The sequence below is a fragment of the Poecilia mexicana genome, unplaced genomic scaffold (assembly GCF_051168715.1).
Source record: "Poecilia mexicana isolate PSO_F unplaced genomic scaffold, ASM5116871v1 scaffold_17, whole genome shotgun sequence".
Lineage (NCBI taxonomy): Eukaryota > Metazoa > Chordata > Actinopteri > Cyprinodontiformes > Poeciliidae > Poecilia > Poecilia mexicana.
The window spans coordinates 18,426,255-18,449,403 of NW_028263386.1; the positions used below are offsets into that span (position 1 = coordinate 18,426,255).

Below are 23,149 nucleotides of genomic sequence, written 5' to 3' on the forward strand. Positions count from 1 at the left end.
TCCTTTTTCAGAATTTCATAGCTTCAAGTTTCAAGGGATGTGAATACTTCCACAAGGCACTGTAATTATTTGTTAATTACTAGTCAGAATAATGTGTGTGTGTATATATATATATATATATATATATATATATATATATATATATATATATAGTAGGAAATTTAGAGTACTTTGACCAATAATTGATCAGGAATCTAAAATCCTCGATCTGTGCCTTCTCCATAAACTATAACTGGGGATTCACAACAATATATCCTATGGAAGGTAATTGTTGATGTGTTGAAATGTTGCATTTAATGTTTTTTTTGCAGCAAGCACCCATACAGCACTTAAGAAATTATGAAATAAGATGTATCAATCGAACAGAAGCAGCAGAAAGGGATGTTTTCAACAATATCTTTACTGCATGAGATGGTATATTTAAGATCTTTTACCCAGAATCAACTCTCCTTGTTTCACCTTAAGTGAGGTCATCAAAAAAAGAAAAAGTGGAAACCAGTGAGATTTATATCAGGGTGTAGAGGAACGCCCTCTGCTGCTGGTCCATCCTTTATTACAATTTAGCTCAAGTGTTTTATTATTTCAATTGCTATTTATGATTAATTGTTAAAGGCATTGATGGTCTGGAATCGTAGCATTCATTTATGAGTCGTGTGGTTTCAACGCACACATGGGGTTGTATTTGAGACATATTTTTTTTTAATATATATACATATAAATGGTCTCTTCGGTGTGTTTTAAGGTCAGTAATCAGACATTGCCAAGTTATGCTTCTTGTTATAAAATAAGCGATGAAGCAAACAATACCACTGAGCATGAGCATCACTCGGAGGTGTAATTGGACCACCCCAAACACCTCATTGGTAGCCATGATGAACACACCCAACCATGACCATATACTTTTATTTCAATCTATTCATTTTCTGATCTGCCCGCGCTGCAACCGGACGCGTTAAACACAAATTCCCTAACAAATTAAATCAGAGTGTCGCATATCGGGAGCCGGAGCGGCAGCGAGCGGCGCATCGATGCTGCATGTGGCCTCTGAACCCATTGTTGTGTCGCGGCTGACGTCAGTGCCGTGTGTGCGGCAGACGGAGCGGCGTACGCCTGGTGAGACAAAGGCGGCGGAGCGAGCGGGGTCAGGCGGCAGCACCGAGCGGAGCAGAGAATCACTGGTTTATAACTCAAAGGGAACTCCCAGCCTCGGGTTTCAGCCACGCTTCTCACTGACGAGACGGAGAATGAAGACTCAGCGGCCCTCCTAGGAGCGTGCTGTGGCCGTCCGGGAAGACAAAACAACATCGGTGCCCCCTTTTTGCTTTTTAACGTTTTTTCCCCTTCTCCAACGCCCCCCATTTAGCTTGGCTAGTTAGCTGTCGCGCTAAGCTCATTGCGCTGCACTGATCTCCTCCTCCTTTCTTGCTGCTTCTCGTCTTTCCCTCAAGACTGAACGACAGGCGAAGAAAGGATATCAGCGGTCAGATAAAGTAAGTTTGTGATGTTTCCGCGCTTGTTTAATTTTAAAAAACAACACGGCTTTTTTTTATATTGAACACAAGTTCGACTGGCAGAGCAGAGCTAAAGCAGCTAGCCGCGGTGCTCCCAAACAAAGGGGTCGACAACGTGACTGTGAGCCGACTGTGGAGCTAGCTTGTTAGCTCTCTTCTTTATGCTAAAAACAGCGTCTGTTCATTCTCTACTTTTTATTTTAACTATTCTGACACGTGCGTTAGTGACAGATGATACGGCTACAATTCCTAGTTTCATTAATGTTGAGAAATACTTTAATTCACTTGTGTTGGGACAAGACAACAAGCAGCCTGCTGGATGGGCTGTTGTCAGACAAGCTGCCACAACAGACAAAGCAAGCCGCTCAAATCAACACTGGTAGAGCTCGCTGCTGTTGATTGGTACTCCCCTCCACGCGTGTTTTATATATTTATTGGAAACTCCTTATTTTCCTCCCACCCCCCTTTTAATGCATTTTATTTTTTGTGTGTGTTTTTCAGCTGAAGGTGAGATCACTCCTAACAAACTGGCATCCGTGATCTGATGTGAGATCCACGGAGAGACTATGCCTAGCCCTTTATTTCACCCCGAGATAATGGACCACGACGTGGTGATCAGCAGCCAGCACAGTGGCGTGGCTCTGCCCCGGGAGACGGACCAGGACTCCCGGGATGAGGACCACCAAGAAGTTCTCCGCTTCGCCCTGGACCAGCTGTCACTCATGGCCATGGATAAAGTGGACTGTGGGGGCGGTGGAGGCAACGGGCTTGTGGACACTCTGGACGGGACCCAGGGTCCGGGCTCTGAGAGCTGCAATGGCGTGGGCGGAGGGGGCTACGTGGATCTGCAGATGCTGGAGCATCCCAGCGGGTCCCGGGACTCGCCGACGTCCTGCTCTCCGTCTCCGGAGTACTACGGCTCTGGCGGGTACCACATGGCCGGGTCCCACTCCATGCTCCACGGGGAACAAAGCTCCGTCCTCTGCAACAGGAAAAGAAGCGTGAACATGACTGAATGTGTACCTGTCCCCAGCTCCGAGCATGTCGCTGAAATAGTGGGGAGACAAGGTAAGAATGCTGATTGATAATTATAATTATTGCGTGTTTGTGTTTGTGCCGGAGTCTGGCTGGCTCTTTGTTTGGGTGGCTGTCTGGTGAGAGGGGGGCTCCCTGAACTTAAACCCCCTCAGAGCTTTAAGCATGCTGCTCCGATCGCCTTGTTTTGGTTTTTAATAGCGAGCATAATGTGGCACATCTGGGCTGTTTTCCGCCGTTATTTTTCCTCAATATTTTGACAATAATCTGACAAGAGAGTGGGAGAGTGAGGGTGGCTGATGAGGAGGATGGAGGGGGAGGGGTGGAAGAGGGTCAGACAAAGCGGCAGATTGTCGGGAGTCTGGACGTGTCTAGAAGCCTGCACCAAACAAAGAAAACGTAGCGAAATCCCGCTCCGCTTGTGCGTGGCGCATAAAAAGCGGCCGCTTTCATCACAGACATCGCACCTCGAACGCGAAAACGTGTCCGTGTCGTCTTGTTATCGCGATTTCTGCGCGGATTTGAAGCTCAAACGGGGGCAAAGCAGGCGCACAAACACGGGACTGGGCGGTGTAAACGCCCTGCACCCAGCGCTGTCTGCCGATGCTGCCGAGCGCCTGCGAGCCGAGCCCCCTTCCCCCCCCCACAAACCAAGCATTTCTTTACGGTTTTTAATCAACATGTAACCTGAAGTGAGGCTGGATGTGTGTTTCGGGCTCAGTATTTTCGTCGCAGCCGCGCCAGCGTTACGGCATTGTTCTCTTTGTTTGAAAAAGCCATGCTTTCTGCTTCCCAGAATGACATCACGCTCCGTGCGTCCCATTGGTCGCCGACAGTGAAGCCCTCGCATTTAAAGACACAGAGCAGCGGCGGAGCTACCGAGGCCAACATTACATGACAGACACTGCTGCAGCTACCCGCTTTACCTCACTTACAGCTAGAATACCTGCTGCCATGATCGCCCTTGCTCCATTTGATTGCCAGTAATGGCCGGTTTTAGACAGCGCAGGATATAAACAAGGCAGACGGCAGGTAGTCCTGATTGAAGTCTAGTATCCAATCAAACAATCGGAAGTCGAGCATTTTCCACATGAATGGGGGGAGGGGGGAAGCAGGCATGTGTTTGTTTTTATATAAGCCATTAATGCAGTGTGAGCAAGTCAACTTAAACGCCGCCTTATTAGCATCACTGTTGCTACTGATTTAACTATTTTTAATGATTATCAGTATTGTTTTTACTTCAGGCATATTTTAGAGAGGTGTTGTTTTCTAGTAACACTAGTGTATTTATAAAGCCTTATCAACACGTTCAGCACTTATATTAGGAAATGCATATATATATAATATATATAATGTTAAAATTATTGCAATTTACATTTTAAACTGTTTGCTTTTATTGAGCAATTGTAGACATGGACCTGGAAAAAAAAAACGCATGTTATTATAACCTTTGTTTAAAAAAAAACACAAGTTATTAATACTTGTGTTTTATACAGTGTGTTTATGCTGTGATGTATTTGCTTTTACTGATGTAATTTTTGATAGCTTCAGACTAAATTGCCAGTTAATATTGTACTATCCTTCTGAAGATGCTAATTAATGTGTCTCGTTGTACTGTCTCTCTTTAACCTATTTTTAGGAAATCAGACAAATCACCCTTTCAGGCCTCTGTTTTCTCACCGGTTTGGTATTTGACAGAAAAAGTCTGCCTGTAGTGTTTGGATTTGCAATAAACTCGATGTAGGTTCGTGCTCGTGGAAACGAAAGTAACCTAATGTTGACATCTGTTGAAGAAGTCATAAATGCCTGGATCACATTAATTGCAGTATGGCAACTTGTTTTAGTTTCATTGAGCTTTTTTATTTTTTTTTAATTATTCATGTGTGCATAGATAATTGTATAAAATAATCTTTTTAGATTATGTGATTGAGACTCTAAGCCCTGTTTCAGCAAGTACTTTGTGTCATTTATTACTTCAGGTTGTTGTTTTGTTATATGTTAAAGATACATTAGGTCAAGGAGAAATGTGGGCCTAAAACAAGTTTGTGTGGCTCTTTCTTTTTCAGGTTGTAAGATCAAGGCCCTGCGTGCCAAAACAAACACCTACATAAAGACTCCAGTCAGAGGAGAGGATCCGGTCTTCATCGTGACGGGGCGCAGGGAGGATGTGGAAATGGCCAAGCGTGAAATTGTATCTGCAGCCGAGCATTTCTCCATGATCCGGGCGTCTCGCTGCAAAGCTGGAGGGCCAGGCGGAGGAGGCTCTCTGCCCGGCCCTCCTCACCTACCGGGACAGACCACCATACAGGTACAGAATCCGTCCGGGGTTTGGAGAACAGAAACGGCTCAAATCGAGGCCGGGAATAACGTCTTTCTCTATCGATCCAGGTGAGGGTCCCCTACAGAGTGGTTGGTTTAGTCGTGGGGCCGAAAGGAGCAACCATCAAGCGCATCCAGCAGCAGACTCACACCTACATCGTGACGCCCAGCCGAGAGAAAGACCCCGTCTTCGAGGTGACAGGAATGCCGGAGAACGTGGACAGAGCGAGAGAGGAGATCGAAACCCACATTACCCTCCGAACTGGAACCTTTGTCGACCTTCAGGGAGACAACGACTTCCACACCAACGGGACCGACGTTAGTCTAGAAGGCCTCGGCTCCCTCAGCGGGGGTCTCGGGGCGTCTCTCTGGTCCAGAGCCACAAGCCACCACCCTGCCCCTCCTCCTCCCCCTCCCTCCCCACCGCCATCTCTTCCCATGTCCATGCACCACTCCTCCAGCCGGAAGATGTCCTCTTCGGTCGCCTATCACACGCACAACGGCGGCATGAGCTCAGACAGCTTCAGCTCCAACAGGAAGCCCGCCGAGGGCGGCAGCCCCACCAGTCCTTTCAGCACAGGCTCCAGCAGCGCTGGAGGCGGCTTCACCTTCGGAGGCGACTCCACCCCGGGACTCGCTTCCTCGGACGAATTGGGCTTCGAGTTCAGTGCTTCCAACATCTGGGCGCCTTTTGTCAACGGCGGAGCTGGGAGCAAGACCTCCGCGTCTTCTCAACCGCAGCAGCCCCTGCGACGTAACAGCAGCGGCCTGAGCGGCGGCGCCATCACCCCGCGGCTGTCTCCGACCCTGCCTCAGGAGACGGGCGTGGGCCCGCTGGACCACCCGCTGGCCCGCCGCGCCCAGAGCGACCCCCTCAGCACTCTCTCCTGGCTGCAGTCCGGCAGCACGGGCGGCAGCTCCTTCTCGGGCGCGTCCAGCTCCAGCTCCGGCGGCTCGTCGACCGGCTACTCCTCCTGCTCGGCCTCGTCCCTGCCCGGCGGCTCGCCCACCGACTCCGAGGGAGGCAGCAGCAACGTGGGCATCACCTCCGGGATGCTGAGCCGCCTCAAAGGCAGCTCCGGGGTGGCGGCACTTGTCGGCGTCGGCGTCGGCCCCGGCGTCAACAGGGACTGCTTTGTGTGTTTTGAGAGCGAGGTGACGGCGGCCCTCGTGCCTTGCGGCCACAACCTGTTCTGCATGGAGTGCGCGGGGCAAATCTGCCAGTCGGCCGAACCCGAGTGCCCCGTCTGCCACACTCCGACCACACAGTGCATCCGCATCTTCTCCTAATGCCACAGGCAGCTGAGTGGGTGGAGCGGGGTTAGGTAGCGGGGTAGGGGTGGGGAGGCAGACGGGCACCAGCTGTGGTGGAGGAAATGGAAGGAATCACACTAATAACCTTCACACAGATGATGGACCATATTAAATGCATTAATAGAGATGATGATACTTTACGGATGTTGATATATTGCTGATAACTGTCAAGATGAATAATACCAGTAATAATAATAATAATAATAATGACTTATTTTCCGAGGGAAGTGGATTGAAACTTGTCTGCAGACAGTCGGGGCTCAGACAGTCTCTCAGCGGTGAACTTATGGAAGGAAACTAGTGTCTTATATCTCTTCAGGCCTTCATTTCGACGTGGAGTGGCCCCTCCGCGGGCCGCCTGCCCGCCTGTTCGTCTCCACGCGTCTTCATTCTGGCTTCTTCAGATCTCTGCCTGCTTTTCTCTCTCTCTCTCTCTCTTGCTCTTTCTCTCTCTCTCTCTGTCTCACAGCCTTTTTTCCTTTTGACACTTTTGTACTTAACAGATATTTTTCGATAAAGCTGTCAACGAGGCCTGCACTTTTCTACTCCTCATTTTAACGCCCTCGACCCCCCTCCTTCCTCCCCGATTGTCCTCCGCGCTCTTTCGCTCGCTCATGCTAAAAACAATTTTTTTTTTATTCCTTTTGTGACACAAAGTGGAAATGGTTCTTGGAACATCCTTATTCTTTACTTTTAGGTTGGCATGTTTGTCAGGCACCTATTGGAAAACACTACACTTCTCGAGGAACCTCTTCAGGATGAATTCTCAATGCCACACAATACTTAGCCATCCGATAAATAAGCCAAATGATTACTGGGAACATGCTCCTCGATTCAGTTTGGTAACACGTTGGGTGAAATTTGGATGAGTCCTCGCCGCATAATTAGTGCGGCTGTTTATTATTCTGTAATAAGTGAGAAATGTACCATTTTTAGCGACGCTGACGGCCTGTGATTGTGGTCGGTTTGTATGTTTAGACTGCCTGACAATCCCTTCACATCTCGTGTTTGTGTTGGTGTGATGCCCAATCGCACCAGTACGTCGTCACCCGGAGAGGGCGCCGTTTCATTCGTCTGATCCAAATCTTGTCTGTTACACTTAGATCTACTCGTTTTTTTAGTGTTTTTTTTGTTGTTGTTGTCGTTTTTCTTTTAGTAGTTTATGACTCTTGTCTGTGTAGTGTGTGGGTAAGACATATTTTGAACTCTACGACGAGACAGGGCTTTGATGTCACATGAGAATGTTAAGTCCAACACGGTTGAGGAGAGAAGACGAACAAGGGGCTTGAATTTTAGTTTTCGCGCACTGTAATCCCTTTGTTTAAAGAAAAACAAAAAAAGAGAAACGGCTCTTACTGTTTTCGTTTCCGTCTTCCACCCCTCTCGGACAGCAAAGCTGTCTCTCTCAGATGACACTGTTGCAATTATATAGATGGATTCAACGTCACTCCACTTTCTTCTCCCGCAAAATGGCTCCTCCCCTTTTTGGGGGCGCTGGCGGCAGAGATGAAACTGTTTGAATGGGAGTAAATGGATCTCTTCTGGGCCTTGTATAGTGATAAAAGTGTAAAATAAACAGATGTCGAATGTTGGCTTTAGGTGTTGCGTCTTCGGAGACGTAGGTTGGCAGTTCCGTACAGAAAACCTTTTGGGTTAACAGGCCTAAATATCGTGACCATAGCTGGCCTCGACTGAAGTCTATAAAAGGAGTATCGAAGCTTCATATGTACCAGCAGTTCTTGCATTAATGGCGCCTTGGGTGAGCTCATCTTCTTGCCGCCACATAGCCAATCAAAACGCAGGAAATCCTCTAATTTCGAGGGGAGTCCCCCACAAAGGATGTGACTGGTCTCCCTTCTCTCAGCGGCAACCAGGGGGAGCCAACTCTCCGCTGACTACACATGCATGACAGCCATAGAAAACCCAAGATAAGTTGTATCTCCTTTTCTTATCTCTGCTTTTTTTTTAAAAATAAAAAATGGTCTGCCTTCATGGCTCGTATTTTAGAAACTGAGACTTTGTAGACATAACGTCATGTATTTTCCAGGTAATTAATATTCCATGTGATTTAGAACGATCAACATTAGTTAGTGATAAAAGAAAGCGGTGAGAAAACACTAGGAAACCCACTGAGTTTAAAAAGAATATATACACTGGCATATTTCATGCTTAACAATTGTATTTTACAGTTCGCACATCTCATGAATTAAAACTACAATTTAGAACAAATGACAACTAAAAAAATATTAAATGCTGAGTCCTAAAATGTACTGGTTCACCTCAATGGAGGCTGGCTGAAGTGATGAATGTAACATTACCAAATGGCAACAAGAAGCACTCTAGTATGTTTGACCTCGTCTGAAATGGTGTCCAAGCACCTAAAGCTAAAAGATATTTGTTTATTTTATGCTTTTATTGTACCCTGGACCCCAGAAGTTCCTCGACTCCCATCGACTTTCCATTACTCCCCCAAAGGGGCCCGAAGTACCCGGATGTGTTAAATCTATCTATACAGCGCTGTACTCTCCACAAAATGTAGTGCACTATATAGTTAGTAGTTTGAGTCGTCCTGTGTTTCATAGCATTACTCCAATAAGGCAGGCACGTCCTGTTTTGTGTGTGTTTGTTTTTTTTTTCCCCTCCTTTGGTGGGAAAAAAAAAAAAAGTTCAACAAGTTTGCAGTAACTGCCTCTTATAGTGTTAAAATCGCTGCATTTCAGGCGGCGGAGTCTGTTTCGGTGGCCCCCTTTCTTTTGTTTTTGTTTTTTTTGGTTTTCTTTCTCTCTCTCTCTCTCATAGAATGAGACAAGCCATGACAACTAAAATAAACATTCTCAAGGGCTTCCTCTGACTGCACACACACACATAATCACACATGTTCAGGCTCACACCGTATAGGAAGAATCAACTTATCCTTTATGGCAGCTAGTAGCTAGGTCATCCAGGGCTTCCAGACACTTCTTGTGTTCCAATCCCAGCAGCTGCAGAATGTTTTTTGCTGTTTTTGTGTTTAATCGGTTCTCCGGACGTCCCTGCGCGCTCATCTCATTCGGGTCCTGTCGGTGTGTAAGTGTGACGTTCCCCACTGACCAGGACGGGTTGCAGGGTTTACATTTTTATTTTTAAGAGACGACAGTGATTTATACAAGTTATGCTTTTGGTGCTCCAGTTAGTTTCAGCGTGATTGCAGTTCTTTGCTGCTTTTCGAAAGGTTCGCATTCACATTTATATATACGTTTGGTTTTTTTTGTTTTGTTTTTTTTTGTTTGTTTGTTTAACTGTAGGAGAAAATGCAACCCGGGAGCCGGAACCTGCTAAGTCTCTACAAAGACTCATCCATGGTGCTTTTGGTGCAACTCCCTACTGAGTCTCAGAGACGAACAAACCCGCTCGTTATAGCGAGGGGCCGCCATTTACTTCTCAGAACAACCACCACCACCCCGATGCCCCCCTCCTGGGTGCACCGTAGACCCGACAGTTCTGCCGCGCTCGTTCTCGTTGCGTTCCGACCGAAAACAAGCCCCCCCCCACCCCCCCCCCCCCGCTCCTTTTCCCGACCTTCCTGTCGGATCCGTTGCTGTTGTTTCGCGTCTTCAAACTGGGACCAGATGCCGGGCTGTCTGAATGAGCACATCTGTGATGACTGGTGCGAGTCTGTTGAGGCCCTTCCTTTGAAACTGTCCAGGCTGACGTGTTGAAGAATAAATTGTTGTATTCTGCCAGATGGGCTTTCATGTTAAATCTTCGAGGTTTGTTTTGTTTTGTTGTTGTTGTTTTTTTGGCCAACGAGCAAATGTTAGGGTTGATGTACAGTAATTTTAAATGTTAAAAAGGTACAAATTTTTTATTTTCAGATTGACTTTTTACTGTTTTTTTTCTCTTTTTTTTCCTTTTCTTTTTTTTTTTTTAGGTAATTGTATCCCCATCCCCCAATTCCTTCCTTTAAGGTTTGAAAACAGGGTTTCCTGAGGCATGCTAGTCAGTGACCTCTGACCTTTTTTTGTGTGTGATTAGAGGGGGGATGCTAAGAGAGCCGTGCCAGGGAAGGGGGTAACGGACTCCCCTCGAGCCCCCTGCTCTCTCCTATTTTTGCTTTAATTTTCTTTGTATGCAGAACCAAAACGTTTAAACCGTCGGCGAACTAGGTTTCAGGCCTAACCTGTGTGTGTAAATACCCTGGATACAATCAACAGGATCTTGTTTTTCAAAAGCAAAAAGGACTTAATTGAAGATAAGTGTAGTTTCTAAAGAACATGTATCATTATTTGTAAGTTAACCATCTGCATGTCTTCAAAGCCACCCGGCATTAGCTAATAATTTTTAAGATGAAAAACAAAAAAAAGTTTTTACATGTTTTATTTTTTACGATTTTATTTGCATACCTAAATATCCCAGACAATAATGTGACCCTTTTTATTACTTCAAAAAATTTTATTTTTTATTTTCCACTTTTTTTTGTTTTGTTTTGTTTTCCTTTATTTCCTGTGTACTACATATAGGCAATTTATAACAAAATGAGAAAAATTATTGAAGAAATTTTAAAATTGAAATATATTTTATTTGAAAGTTTATGGACCTTTTAACCGTGAGCCGGAGAAATTGTATAATCGTATAATTTGAGCTGACTTAACGGTTATGAGAAATGTATCAAGAGTTTTATTTTTTATGCTTCTTTAATAAAGTCTTGTTTTTTGGTTTCATTTTTTTACTGTAAAAATACCAGCTCGCGTCTCTTGTCTTTATTTCTACGTGGGCCGGTTGGGCGGAGGCGCGCCAGCGTCGAGCTGCAGCTTTAAGCACACGGTGGCAGCAGACGCACAGCTGCAGCCAAACCAAAGCCTGTGTAATGGAGGGGTGTGTAGTCTGCAGAAGCACTTCATTAGCATTAAGATATGGCTGAAGCTTAAGAAATATGACTCGTGTAAAAAGGTAATTTAACTTAGTATTTCAATTCGATGACAGGGAACTCTTATTAAATAATTTTAAAAGATGTATTTTAATATGAATATGGAGTTACTTTCTCTGACTTGAACAGATTTTACCTGGGAAGCAGCATTTAGCATTCCCTCACCATTCACTTTAGAGATGTAAAATCATAAAAAAAAAAGCTTTAAAGTAAAGGCACAGGGAGACATTTAGTTTGTGACACAAAAACATCCTTTTAATAGGAAGCAGATCACAATCAGGCTGCATTCCAGCTCCGCTTCGTCCTCATTTAAACAATAACGATAAATTACAAACATCCTCAGTAGAAAATAATTCTCTCATGCGAGTTCTGTGTTCACACTACATTCAAATTGAAAACATGATTTCATTTTTTTTTCTTTGAAAAACAAAACACAGATGGCTTATTACACAGCTTGGGAAAGTAAGACCAAGTCAGTAAGCAAAAATAAAAAAAAAAAAAGGTCAAATAACATCAAAGAGACACGTGCTGGCACAATTAAGTTTCCCATCATGCAATTTCAGTTGACTTTATTCACAGGGTGGGCATCATTGGTCTCCACAGAGTTGTGTCGGCGTGCATGCATGCATGCATGCATGTGTCGTCGTCTCACGTGCCCATTTTTGTGCTTGAGCTGAGATCGGTGTGCAGGTGTGTGTGTCGTCTGTGAGTGTGGGTGTGCAGGAGTCGTCTGCATGTCAGCCGAGAAGGCCCGTTGCTGCTGCTGTTGGTTTTTCAGATCCAGACTGAAAAAAGGTTTTGTCTTGAGCCCTGAGATCACACACACGACACATGACAACAGTGCAACCTGCTGGGACTCCTGAAGGAGCACTCCACCGATTTATCACTGCACTTTAGTTTTGTCTTCTGCTGTGAAAACAGGAAAAGAAATTAATAAAAATGATTCAAGCTGATGTAGCAGAGCAGAGATATCATTTGTGGTTCTTTTTTTTTTCTCCCATGACTAACAAAGCAATGATTTAGTCAACAATTTAGTTTGACTAATGTTAGAAATTCTGGAAGATGAGGTAAAAAAATAAATAAAAAATCTAACTCTACAGTAAAGGTTCAGAATTTTTTAGGTGAGGTTGTGTTAAAACGTAAGAGGTCACTGCAGTAAATAAGTGATAGTTTTATCGTGTAGCATAAATGGAGAGGAAAGCTAACGGCTATTCCAATAAGAATAGTTTTTCTAAAGCAACTTCTACCTTTCTAAAACAACTATAGTCTCAAAATGTGGCTCATACTTATGTATCCTATTTCTCAAAGATTTAAACTGTCACCACATTTGGATGGGGAAGTTATTTACAAAGGGAAACAAACAGGAAATGGAGGTAGGAGGCGGTGCACCACCGTGGATCTTCCTTAGTGAAACGCATATGAAGACATAAAACAATGTAAAACATCTATGAAATAGCGTTCACTTAAACATTGGAATATGTCTGATTTATTTTTTTAACGCTTCACTTTAATCCACCTTTGTCCTGTTGGCTGTGAGGTTATGTTTGCAAAGTCCAGTAAGCCACCAGAAGCCATTTGTAGGCAGTGAGGAGAATTTTAATTTTTTTTTTTTTTTTTTTTACCAGTTTACATTTTTGCTAAACTTCTTGACTCTTTAACTAAACATGCCAACTGTTTGTTTGCAGCTGCACCTATAATCACCATTGCCTTCAGTAGGTGTGTGTTAAACATGCACTCAAAGCGAAACATGATTATTCTTTTCAACTGTGTATTATTTTCCTTTGGATTACCATGGAGAAGGAAGCAATACGAATGTGGACGCTACATTTTTCCATTGCTTCATGTCATTCTCCCCGGTCTTTACTTTTTTTGTTTTTCTGTGAGAAACCATTTGCTTCCATGTTAGAACAATGGTCTGAGAACCAGTAAGAAAATTCTTGCAATGCATCATGGGAACCTAGGAAAAATGGGGATATTAAACAGGTACTTTGAGTAGAAATAATTTACATAACGTATTTAGTTCTTGGCACGTTTCACATAGGAAGATGATTCCTGGTGAATCTTCTCTTACCTCCACTTCTTGTGTTGCAAACAACCAATCCCCACATAAAAAAGGCTTTAAGGTTCGATAAATATTGTTTGCTAAAGGCAGTACGACGTTATTTCAAGAAGGTAGAAGCGGGCTTCGGTCTTAGTCTCTTTTGGATTAGCCGTTAGTTTTAGCCTACACAAATCCAAATAATCTGGATTTATGTCGCAAACCATCAGCACCTCACTTTGAAAATCCCAAAGGATGTAACACATTTTCTCATATGGTAATCAGGAAAGGTTTATGATGTGTAAAAATCAGTGGAGTTCTCCTTAAAGCGTTGCCAAAGATTCACAGAGAAACCCAGTGGGGTGTTTGTATTCTTATGAGTCAAGTGGAATCGGTTGGCTTAAATCAAAGGCATGAGTCGGTGTCTCCAAGCAAGTCACGGTTTTCGATTTCACAAGAGCAGAGAGAAAACGCTTCTGCTGAGGACAAGTGACATTCACAGGGTTTATTTTTGGTCGATTTTAGCCTCAAAGTAAAGACAACACGTAACAGGCCAATGTGTGGGTGGCTTTAGTCACTGTCACTGACATTTAGAGATACAAAGAGACTGCAAGACGAGCTTGATTATGGCTATGAGTGTCTGCTTTATCTTTTTTTTTTTCTTTTTTTGCAAGAAAAGGTAACGGTTTGTCAACCATTATGACTTAAAATAATGAACTTTATAAATGCTTGGCGGTGACTTTAATGGCTTCATTCTTTTTTTTTAAAGAGCTCTGGTTCTTGGAGATGTACTGTTCCTAAAGAAAAATGCAAAATCAAGACACTTTCCTTAGGCAAGAATGTAAAAAAAAAAAAAGATTATACACTTCCATCAGGAATGGGAATTTATGAGTCCGTAAAGAAAATATCCCAGTGATTTACAAAAAAGATGTGATCATAAGTTTCCCATTCCTTTGATGTGGATAGTGCTCTTGGTGCTCTTGTAGTTTTCTAACATTGACAGCACATACAGTTTGGGCGTGTAGATATTGCTCACTATCAGAGAGCCCATATAGTAGGAGTGACAATCCGCCCGGACAGACACTAACGCTTTCACACACATGCATGTACACATGAAGAGAAGACACAGCAGTGTGAACAGAGGGTTTGCTCTCGTGCTTTTATGGATACATAAACTAGTATTGCCTTATTGGATGGTGTTACGAAGCAGTTTCCTGCTGCAGCTACTGCGCCTTGCAAAACTATTTAAACCTCTTGAAAATGTTTGCATTTTGTCACTTTGCATTCTCAAACTCCTTGGTATTCATCGGGAGGATGGACCAACAAAAAAAAAAGTTTGCAAGAATTGTAAGGTGGGAGGAAAAGAGGATACATGGTTTCAAAACGTCTTTGCAGAAAACTCATTTCCATCTCTTTCCAGTTTTACAGTTATTCGCTAACTTGTGTTGATCTGTGACATCAAATTGTAATAAAATACATTAAATATTGTGGGTGAATAAAAAAAATACTAAAAAGTTCAATGTGTATAAATACCTATGCAAGGTTCTGCAGCTGAGATTAATCTTGTGTTCAGTTGGCCAAAAGAAGCACTGACAGTATGTTTTAGTGAAAATGACAATCCAGTCCACAGATCTTATAGCCCTTTTTTTTCTTTTTTTTTTTAGGAGGGGGATAATGTGCACTCGGGGGCGCCGGGGGGGGGCGGGGGGGGGGGGGGTCTGGGGTATTGCTCGTTTAAGGTGATGCGCTTTCTGGCCACAACCTCTGCTTCACTCGACGCATCACAGCTCCGGCACAGAACCGTTTCCCTGTCCTCTCTGCAACAATGAGCATTAGTCAAAGCCTTTGCTGTTTCAGGGTCATATGCACTGTGCTCAAAACAGATAGCACATCGGAGGACTGGGGGGAGGCGGGCTGCGGTTATAGAGAGGTGAGTCACAGTGTTTCTGGGGTCAACATGCAGGACGTTAATACATTACGGTAAAGACTAAGAAACATGTCGCCCCTCGACACTGATTTGTGTTTTCTTCTTTTTTTGGGGGGAGTGGGGGGGTTTTATTCGGCAGAAACGTCTCACATACCACATCGTACTTTAGGAAGACTGCGGAGAGCGAACGGCACGGATGGCGGGGCGGGAGGGGGGGATGGCGAACAACACAATCAGACATACGAGCAAACAGACGGGCAGAGAGACGGAGTTAATGACGAGGACGGCTCTCCTAAAGATGCAGAGAAGGAAAAGTGCAAAGTAGGACAAACTATTCACATAGTTTAGTTGTCGGTTCTGCGGTGCTTTTCATCACAACTAATTGTACAGCATATGAAATGGTGTGATGTAGCAGAAAGAGTGTCGGGGAGATTAAGAAACGGCAAACGTAGAGCTTAGTGCAGATGCAGAAATATTCAAAATTAAATAAAATCTTTGTTTTTTTTATATAAACTCACTCCCCCGTGTTTGCATTGATAACCTTACAATCTAGATGTTGCATAATGTATGCAGATATATGTACAATAGAGCAGTTTCACATGTGTGCTTGTATATTGCACGTGGTTTTCTATGTAGGCGCGGGGTGTTATGTGTGCGTAACACGATGCCTCGTCGGGTATGCTTCTGGTGTTTTTGTGCACACGTTTTTTTTTGTTGTTGTTTTTTTGTGGTCGCTCTCTTCCGCCTCAGCTGCGGCCCTCTTCTGCTGAACGCTGGTCGGACTTGAGCTTTACGAATTCTTTGGCCACGTCGTCGTTGTTGCGCTGAGAGAGGATGCGCAGCACCGTCAAGCCCGTCTCATCCATGTGGACCCGTCGTCCCAGCGGCAGCCAGCAGGTGACGCTGCCCTTGTTTGCTATGTCCTTCACCTGCAGCACGGCCATTCCCACGGTGCGGTCTTCCCTGGCGAAGCAGTAGTCCTTCACACACACCTGCAGCTCGTAGCTCTCCGGTCCCACTTCGGTGCCGAGCGAACTGAAACACATCAAACACGCTCAACATTTTCAGCCACACATCGTCATTCATCTGCACTGCAAAAACACAAAATATTACCAAGTATTTTTGACGTGGTTTCAAACTAACCTACCAGTAACTTTATAGCAAGAAATAGGAGCTTAATTCAAGTCAATAATTCCTTAATATTGATGAAAAAGTACTAGCTATAAGTTAAATAATCTCCCAGTTAGTTTTGTCTCAAGTGCCCTAAGATATTTCCACCAGAACATTTACCAATAATACTAAGTTAGATTTTGTGTTTGGTTTTTTTTCAGTGTCTGGCCAAAGCAAGATGATGAAAGCCAGTGGACACTCACTACTGGTAGCTCTCGTTGAACTTTGGCGACCAGCTGTTGTTCTTGGACTTGGTGGCAAATTTCCTCTTCTTGTCACTGAGGTGAGGCCCAATAATGTAGACTTCCACAAAAGGCCTGAAACCCTGTGCTTTCCATTTCAGGTCATTGGCAGCCACCACTGGACGGAAACATGAAGTGAGCAAAGAAGGAAAAGCACCAAAAGAGAACGTGACTCACATGACACAGGACGCGGCAACAGCCTCTAACCTTTGACACTGATCTTGTGCTCTCCGTTCGGCTGCGGCAAAATGTCCACGCCCATGACCACCTCACCGACCGCGTCCACTCCAGAGGCTGCAAAAGGAACCGAACAACATATCTATTTTAAACAGAAGTGTGAGGGGGTTGCTCTACAAATACAGTCTTAAACACAATGTCTTGCTTTTTGTCATGCAATGACCTAAAACTTTACTGGGTTTTGCTGAGATTTTCACAATAGGCCAACACAGTGAAGTGACATATGATTGTGAAGTAGAAGGAATTGACAGCTTTCCAGATTTTAACAAATAAAAATCTAAAAAGTGTGGCATGTTGTTGCATTCAGCCCTCGTTTTCATAGCCACCATTCACTGCAACGACAGCTGCACGTCTTTTGTGGTATGTCTCAACCAGATTTGGACATCTACAGTCTGAAGGTTTTGTTTTTGTCCATTGTTCTTTTCAAAAGAGCTCAGCCTCAATCAAATTAGCTGGAGAGTATCTGAGAAGAACAATTTGCAAGTCCTCACACATTCCTTTAAATATTACAACTCTTGTTCTTGGAGGTGTCAGTTTAAGCGGACGACCACATGTTGCCTATGAGATGCCCAACGCTTGTGTTGGTGTTTTATGACTTAATCCTGCTTTAAACTTTTCCACAACTTTCCTCTGTGTGTGCCTTGATCTTCATGATGCTGTTTGTTCACTAGTGTTCTCTAGAAAAACCTCAAATGTCTTCACAGAACAACGGGATTTATGCTGAGATTAAGTTACAAACAGGTGGTGTTGTGAATACTTTTGCTAGGAAGTGTAAACATATATTTATGCTTCGACGGGACTGACCAGCTTAACCGTTAGATCACAGTTAGAGTGTGAAAATACGTTTGGATTAAACACTACCTTTCTCTGGTGGGGTGTCTTCATTTGTAGTATATCGGATTCCCTTCCCTCCATGGACTGAAGGGAGAAAGGAAGGAAAGATAAGATTGTAAAGAGTAACAGTAGTAAAAGGATCAGCAAACACACACACATGATTGTTAATAAAGCAGATCCAAACATGTTAGGAATCCTTAAAGGATATTTTTGAACTATTTATCAGTTGGGCGAAAATCAGTAAAAGACAAATGTAGCAAGCAGGATTTTGCATAATAAATTATTTTCCACGTCACTGTAAGCAATCCGTTTTCACTCCTTAAAGCAACAGAGCTGTTTGACAGCAGTTCAAAGTGTCTTTAGAAGAAACTGATGGCGAGCTATTCTCTCTGCCAAAATGTCTACGTGTGTGTCTGTGTGAGAGTTGTCGCTCTCTGAAGTCGTACCCTGAGCATGCTGGGAGAGGACAAACTTCCTGATGAGCTTGTCAGTGGCCTGCGTGTACAGGGACAAGGCGTAGCGCAGAGACTGCAAATCGGGACTCTTCTCTAGGAACGTCTTCTTCAGGCCAACGCCGCCCGCATGGAAATATTGCTGGTTAACACATATGACACACACACACACACGCACACACACACGTTACTGGACAGGATAAAATGACATCCAAGGCAACATGAGCTGCAGAGAGAAGGAACGTGTGTTGTAGTGTGCAGGAGGGTTATGAACTGAGGAAAGTTCACTCTGTACTAGATATAGATATAGTTATAGATAGCAAACCATGTAAATAACTTTTGTTTTGTTTACAACTGATCTAACATTTTTGCTATGTCCAGACTTTGGAATAAAAACTAACTAAAACTAATCAAATAGCAACCTAATACGCTTTACATTATTGAATTGTGTATGTTATTGCACCTTTCTGCAAAAAGCTGCATTCTTTTGTGGAGGTATAGACGGGCTTTCCCGCTGGGAGACTGTCATTTTAGTGACATGACAGTCTACCATGCTCAGTTTGTGGCAAGGTGATAAGACGCAGAAGGAGGCCTTTTGCAGCAGCTGCTTCTTGACATCAGTTTGGGGTCTAAAAGCTGTTAGATGTAATTCTTTTTCTGCAGTCAGTAATATTGAATGCATTAATATGCAAATCAGCCGTGCCTCTCCGCTGCTGAGGAGCTGGGTGTGTGTTGCTGAGTTGAAGACAGACAATGTCTGAAAAGACACAAACAAGCAGGAGAGGAAAGCCCGGAGCCTCCTTTGCAAATGAGGAAGCTTCGACACACAGAGAGGGGGTCTATGTTGAGGGGATTTGTAGTGCAGGAGGGGGGAGGGAATATACTCGGCTCTAAAAATCAATGCTCAGCATGTGTCACAGAGAAAATGTCATTCTGTGGGACTCTTGTGTTTTGTGGAGAAAAAGATCCATCAAAGGAGACAGAGATCTGACATGCAGCGAGAGCTGATGCTGCAGTTCCTGAGCACTGAGACAGACATGCAGGTGATACGCCTCAAAAACTCACAATGAGAGTCTCATGTCCCAGGACTCACTTCTATTTGGTTTGTTTAAAGTGAAAAGACATAGTCATAATGTATTGTCACAAAAAAGGCTTTTTTAATAAACTGTTATAAGGGTTTTAAGACTCAGACTAAAGTCACTGTTACATAAATCTGTTTTTTAAGTCATTAGCTCTGAAAATGTTGTCCCACCCAACAAGTTGAATTATTTTTATTTAGTTATTTTAATTCAAAATCCCTGCAGCTTATTAGTATTTGTTTATTTCTCTATTTTAAATCTATTTATTTATTCACATTTATACATACTCTATTTTTTTCTGGAGGTCCCCTTGATGGAAATGGCATTATTTGTAAAAGTGGTGGTTATTTCATCTTATTTACGTCTTCGTCATTTTGCACCCAACTTTTTCAGAACAATAGCAGGTATCGACGATAGAAAGATCAGTTCATAAAGAACTGGTTAAAAAGGAAACTGAATCCAATCTGACCTCAGCAGATAACAAGAGGACTGACCAAACTGCAGCAAAGCTGATGTGAATGTCATACCTTTATAGTATCTAGTGCCAGCTCTATGACTGCACACTGTTTGGGAGTCAGAGCTTTGGCCTCCTCCCGGCCCATGTGCTCCTGCAAGACAAAAATGGCAAAAGAGTTAATATATACGTTAATATAAAAACTTCACTGGTATTTCACTGGTTTTGCTGCCATCTGCATGAGTTACCTTGAGTTTGGAGAGCTGACCCAACTCCTTAGCAGCATTGAAGATCATCTGGGTTCCCTGAAAAGAGAGGAAGACAACAGTGAGAGAAAAGATGAGAGTGGTTGCCAACGGTGACAGAAATTACACATGCAGGTAGAAGGTTCATGTTAAAGGCAGTATTCCTTCATGTGTTTAAAAGCTATTCACACATACTTATAATGACCTAAGAGGAAGGAGAATAGAAGCAAAATGAGAAAATGGCGGGAGAGATAGGTTACCGTAAAATTATAGTTGAATATTTACTGACAGAGCCATTGAATTTAAGATGTACAGAGCATCAAGACGGAAAATGGATGAAAGTATTTTATTTGTGTGTGTGGCGTTGTATTTCATAGATTTTATGGCCCATTTCTCCAATGAATACTATGTTATGAGGACCCACTATTCCCACAGAGATGTTTGTTTTTGCTTCGTGGTTAGGTTTAAGACTGAAGTGAGAATCGAGTTTAGGTCAGGTTTAGCGTTAGGGTTAGGCTATTGAAATAAATGAAAAATAAATGGAAGGCAATGCAAAGTCCTGGTGAAGATAAAAAGACATAGGTGAGTGTGTGTTTCTTACATACCGTCTGGTCTGTAAGTGTTGGAAGCACAATAGTTTTTTCCATCGTGTTCATCACAAGTTTCCACAGTTCCTTCAGCACTCTCTTCAGGACCGTCTTCTCACAGATCTTTGCAAACAGCGACAAGCTAAAACACAACAACACACAATCTGTCAACTCACTGGAGCAAAACACGTCAGAGATCTGTATTTCTATTCTTGTCGCACGTCTGAGGAAACAAGCTGGGAAAAGGGTTTGGTGTATTAATAAAACGAGAAAGCACTGATATGAAAACCCTTCCTACTGCTACAAAAATAAAATCTTACATAACGGAAGAGATTACACAGAATGAGTGCTGGAAGATCTCAGTAGACAGTAGAAAAAAGGCTGACAATCAACAATGTATGATTGAACATTGTGCCCCGAGGCAGCACTGTGTAAAAAAAAATACACATCACTCTGTTGTCAAAATCACTGCCTGAACTCAGAAACCCATCCTGGAAACAGTCAGCAAAGATTAATTTTCCTTTCAGAATGGCAAGTTGTAACTTAATGTTATAAAGTCAACAAATAAAAAAAATTCCTGAAAGTGAGCCCTTTACCCTGCTGTTATTGATCACAGACTGATAAGTTAACATTTTAAATAATTTTGGAAAGCTATAGATGTGGCATCCTCTGAGATATATCATCTTGTATATCAATGAACGGAGTGTTTTTATTATCTTCTTTAAGATGAAAAATATTAGATTGAACATAAAGCTTTTGCCTAAGTAGTTGGAACCTCCTATTTGTTTAAAACAGTAAAATCCAGTCTTGCTCACTTGCTGTCCAGGAAGTCCATGATTGGTTGCAGGACGTTGTCAGCCTCCTGAACCACACTTCCATTTGCAGGGACGGTCTGACCTTTGACCTGGGCTAGGATGTCCCCCATCTGCCTCACGTTATCTTCAATCTGGGGCTGGAAGCTATCACGACACCATGGGAATATAAAAAACAAAACAAAACATGAGCACAGACTTTGAAGTTGGTGGCATAAAAAACATTTGTGGCTGGTTTTATGTAGAAAGAAGCAGAAATACCCACCTGACAGCAAAGATACGGCTGAGGTCGTCCATGACGCTGTTGAGTTTGTTCTGGAGCTCCTTCAGGAAGTCACTCGCCTCCAGGTTGAGCTTCAGCAAAGACACAGAAGTTCAATATGGATGTCATTTACAGGAAAACGCGTACGGAGTGCCTAGCAGAAGAATTCATATCTCTGAAACATTTTTGATTTTGTCACATTACAACCAGAAACTTCAGGGTATTTATTAGGGTTTTGGTATAATCGACCAACACATAGTAGTGGATGATTGTGATGTGGAAGTAAAGGAATGGATGGGACTTCAAATAGTTCAGGGGTGTCCAAAGTGAGGGCTGAAGTCCTTCTCTGTTTTAATATACCTGGATCAAATAATGGCTCGTTTGCGGGTCTCTGCAGAACTTTGAGACTCTGAGTTTGTAGTAACCCATAGATCTCTGTATTATGCTGAGATTAATTGACACACGGGTAGATTATGTGACTTCTGAGGGCAATTGTTTAAACTGGATTTTGTTTAGGGGTATCCCAGTAAAGGAGCAGATATTTATTTGTAAAGAAATGTAAAGAAATTTAAAACCATGTATGACTATCTATTAATTCCTCAGTAATGTGTTGGTCTAGCACATGAAATACCTATAAATTAAAAGAAATAAAAAAATATTTTTTGGTTGTAATGTGGTTAAAATGTGGGAAAGTTCAACAGGATTGAAAACTTCTGCAAGAAACTGTAGATGGAAAACTTACATCTTTCCCTCCCATGGCTTCAAACATCTTCTCCAGCTGAACCCGAAGCTGCTGGATGTTATTGATTATGATACATGGCTGAAAGGAGGGAAAAAAGAAAACCATCACACATAGAGCTAAACACACACACACACACACACACACATGCACATCTCTTACTTCTCTTCCATAGTTTCTTTTTTCCATTTCCACATCTGCTCCTACCTATGTGCTGAAATCAATCATGCTGAGGTCCCTTTAACGGTCGTCTAAATGCTTCTTTTGCAAAACCGCATAGTGTCTTGGGGCAGAAGAAGCTGCGGTTTCTGTAATTACTGCTTCTCTTGGGGGGTTCTGGTCTCTGTGGGAGTGTAGTGTACTTTCCCCTCCAAGTGTATACCACTTGGAGCTAATTACACAGCGGCCCTAATTCACTCTGCTAAGTCTCAGCACTTGAAATGAAGAGTGGTTTAATGTACCTAAATCAATTAACGTGACCACAAACATCTTAAAAATACAGCTACGATTTCACAAACTTCCATCAGATATCTATATATTTATGTCTTTTCCAAATTTTGATATTACTTACGACTTTCTCTTTCTTGACATGATTTGGAAAGTCCTTCGCTATGATGTCCGCATAAGAAAGCAGGACGTTGCCGATAGTCTAGGAGAAGGAAACGACATGAAGTCATGGTACATTAAAAACTGAGACAGAGACGTTCAGAAAGAGCAGATATAGAGAAGAAAGTCACCTTGGCGAATCTCTTCATGTAGTTGCCGACAATCTGAGGGTCGGGACATTCCAACTTGCGAATGATTTCAAAGCTCTGATTGAGCTGGGAGAACACGTCCACCACCGAACAGGAGAACAAAGCGTGCTCCGACGTGACCTGGAACTGGAGATCAAGAGGCGTAGGTTGGTGGTGGACTGGAGGGAAACGTTAAAGGAGTTGCTTTGCGATGCGGATGCTATCAGCAGTAACATCTGAGTTTTCCCAACA

The 23,149-nt window shown here is 43.2% G+C and overlaps 2 protein-coding genes and 1 long non-coding RNA gene across 3 annotated transcripts in view; 1 reads left to right on the forward strand and 2 right to left on the reverse strand.

Moving 5' to 3' along the window:
• Positions 1-154: 154 nt before the first annotated feature.
• On the forward strand, positions 155-10,898 carry LOC106923040 (RNA-binding protein MEX3B). Its single transcript, XM_014995882.2, has 4 exons — positions 155-1,490; positions 2,013-2,579; positions 4,613-4,854; positions 4,935-10,898. Exons 2-4 carry the CDS (start codon positions 2,078-2,080, stop codon positions 6,153-6,155), a joined length of 1,965 nt encoding a protein of 654 aa, XP_014851368.1. The 5' UTR covers positions 155-1,490; positions 2,013-2,077; the 3' UTR covers positions 6,156-10,898.
• Positions 1,987-3,405, reverse strand: LOC148154798 (uncharacterized). The gene is made up of 2 exons (XR_015765813.1): positions 3,234-3,405; positions 1,987-2,493 (listed from the first exon to the last, which is right to left on the reverse strand). It is a non-coding gene; the product is annotated as an uncharacterized LOC148154798 (long non-coding RNA).
• Positions 10,899-14,839: 3,941 nt separating the features above from the next.
• LOC106923029 (protein unc-13 homolog A) overlaps positions 14,840-23,149 on the reverse strand; it is a 36,133-nt gene continuing 27,823 nt past the window's right edge. Inside the window, exons 30-42 of the mRNA XM_088014824.1 lie at positions 22,901-23,044; positions 22,735-22,812; positions 22,167-22,244; positions 21,428-21,516; positions 21,166-21,309; positions 20,369-20,492; positions 19,767-19,823; positions 19,592-19,672; positions 17,980-18,127; positions 17,561-17,617; positions 16,670-16,756; positions 16,424-16,580; positions 14,840-16,085 (exon numbers count right to left, since the gene is read on the reverse strand). Of these exons, the coding sequence (XP_087870950.1) occupies positions 15,797-16,085; positions 16,424-16,580; positions 16,670-16,756; positions 17,561-17,617; positions 17,980-18,127; positions 19,592-19,672; positions 19,767-19,823; positions 20,369-20,492; positions 21,166-21,309; positions 21,428-21,516; positions 22,167-22,244; positions 22,735-22,812; positions 22,901-23,044 (1,533 nt within the window). The 3' untranslated portion in view covers positions 14,840-15,796. The remainder of the gene's footprint in view (positions 16,086-16,423; positions 16,581-16,669; positions 16,757-17,560; positions 17,618-17,979; positions 18,128-19,591; positions 19,673-19,766; positions 19,824-20,368; positions 20,493-21,165; positions 21,310-21,427; positions 21,517-22,166; positions 22,245-22,734; positions 22,813-22,900; positions 23,045-23,149) is intronic.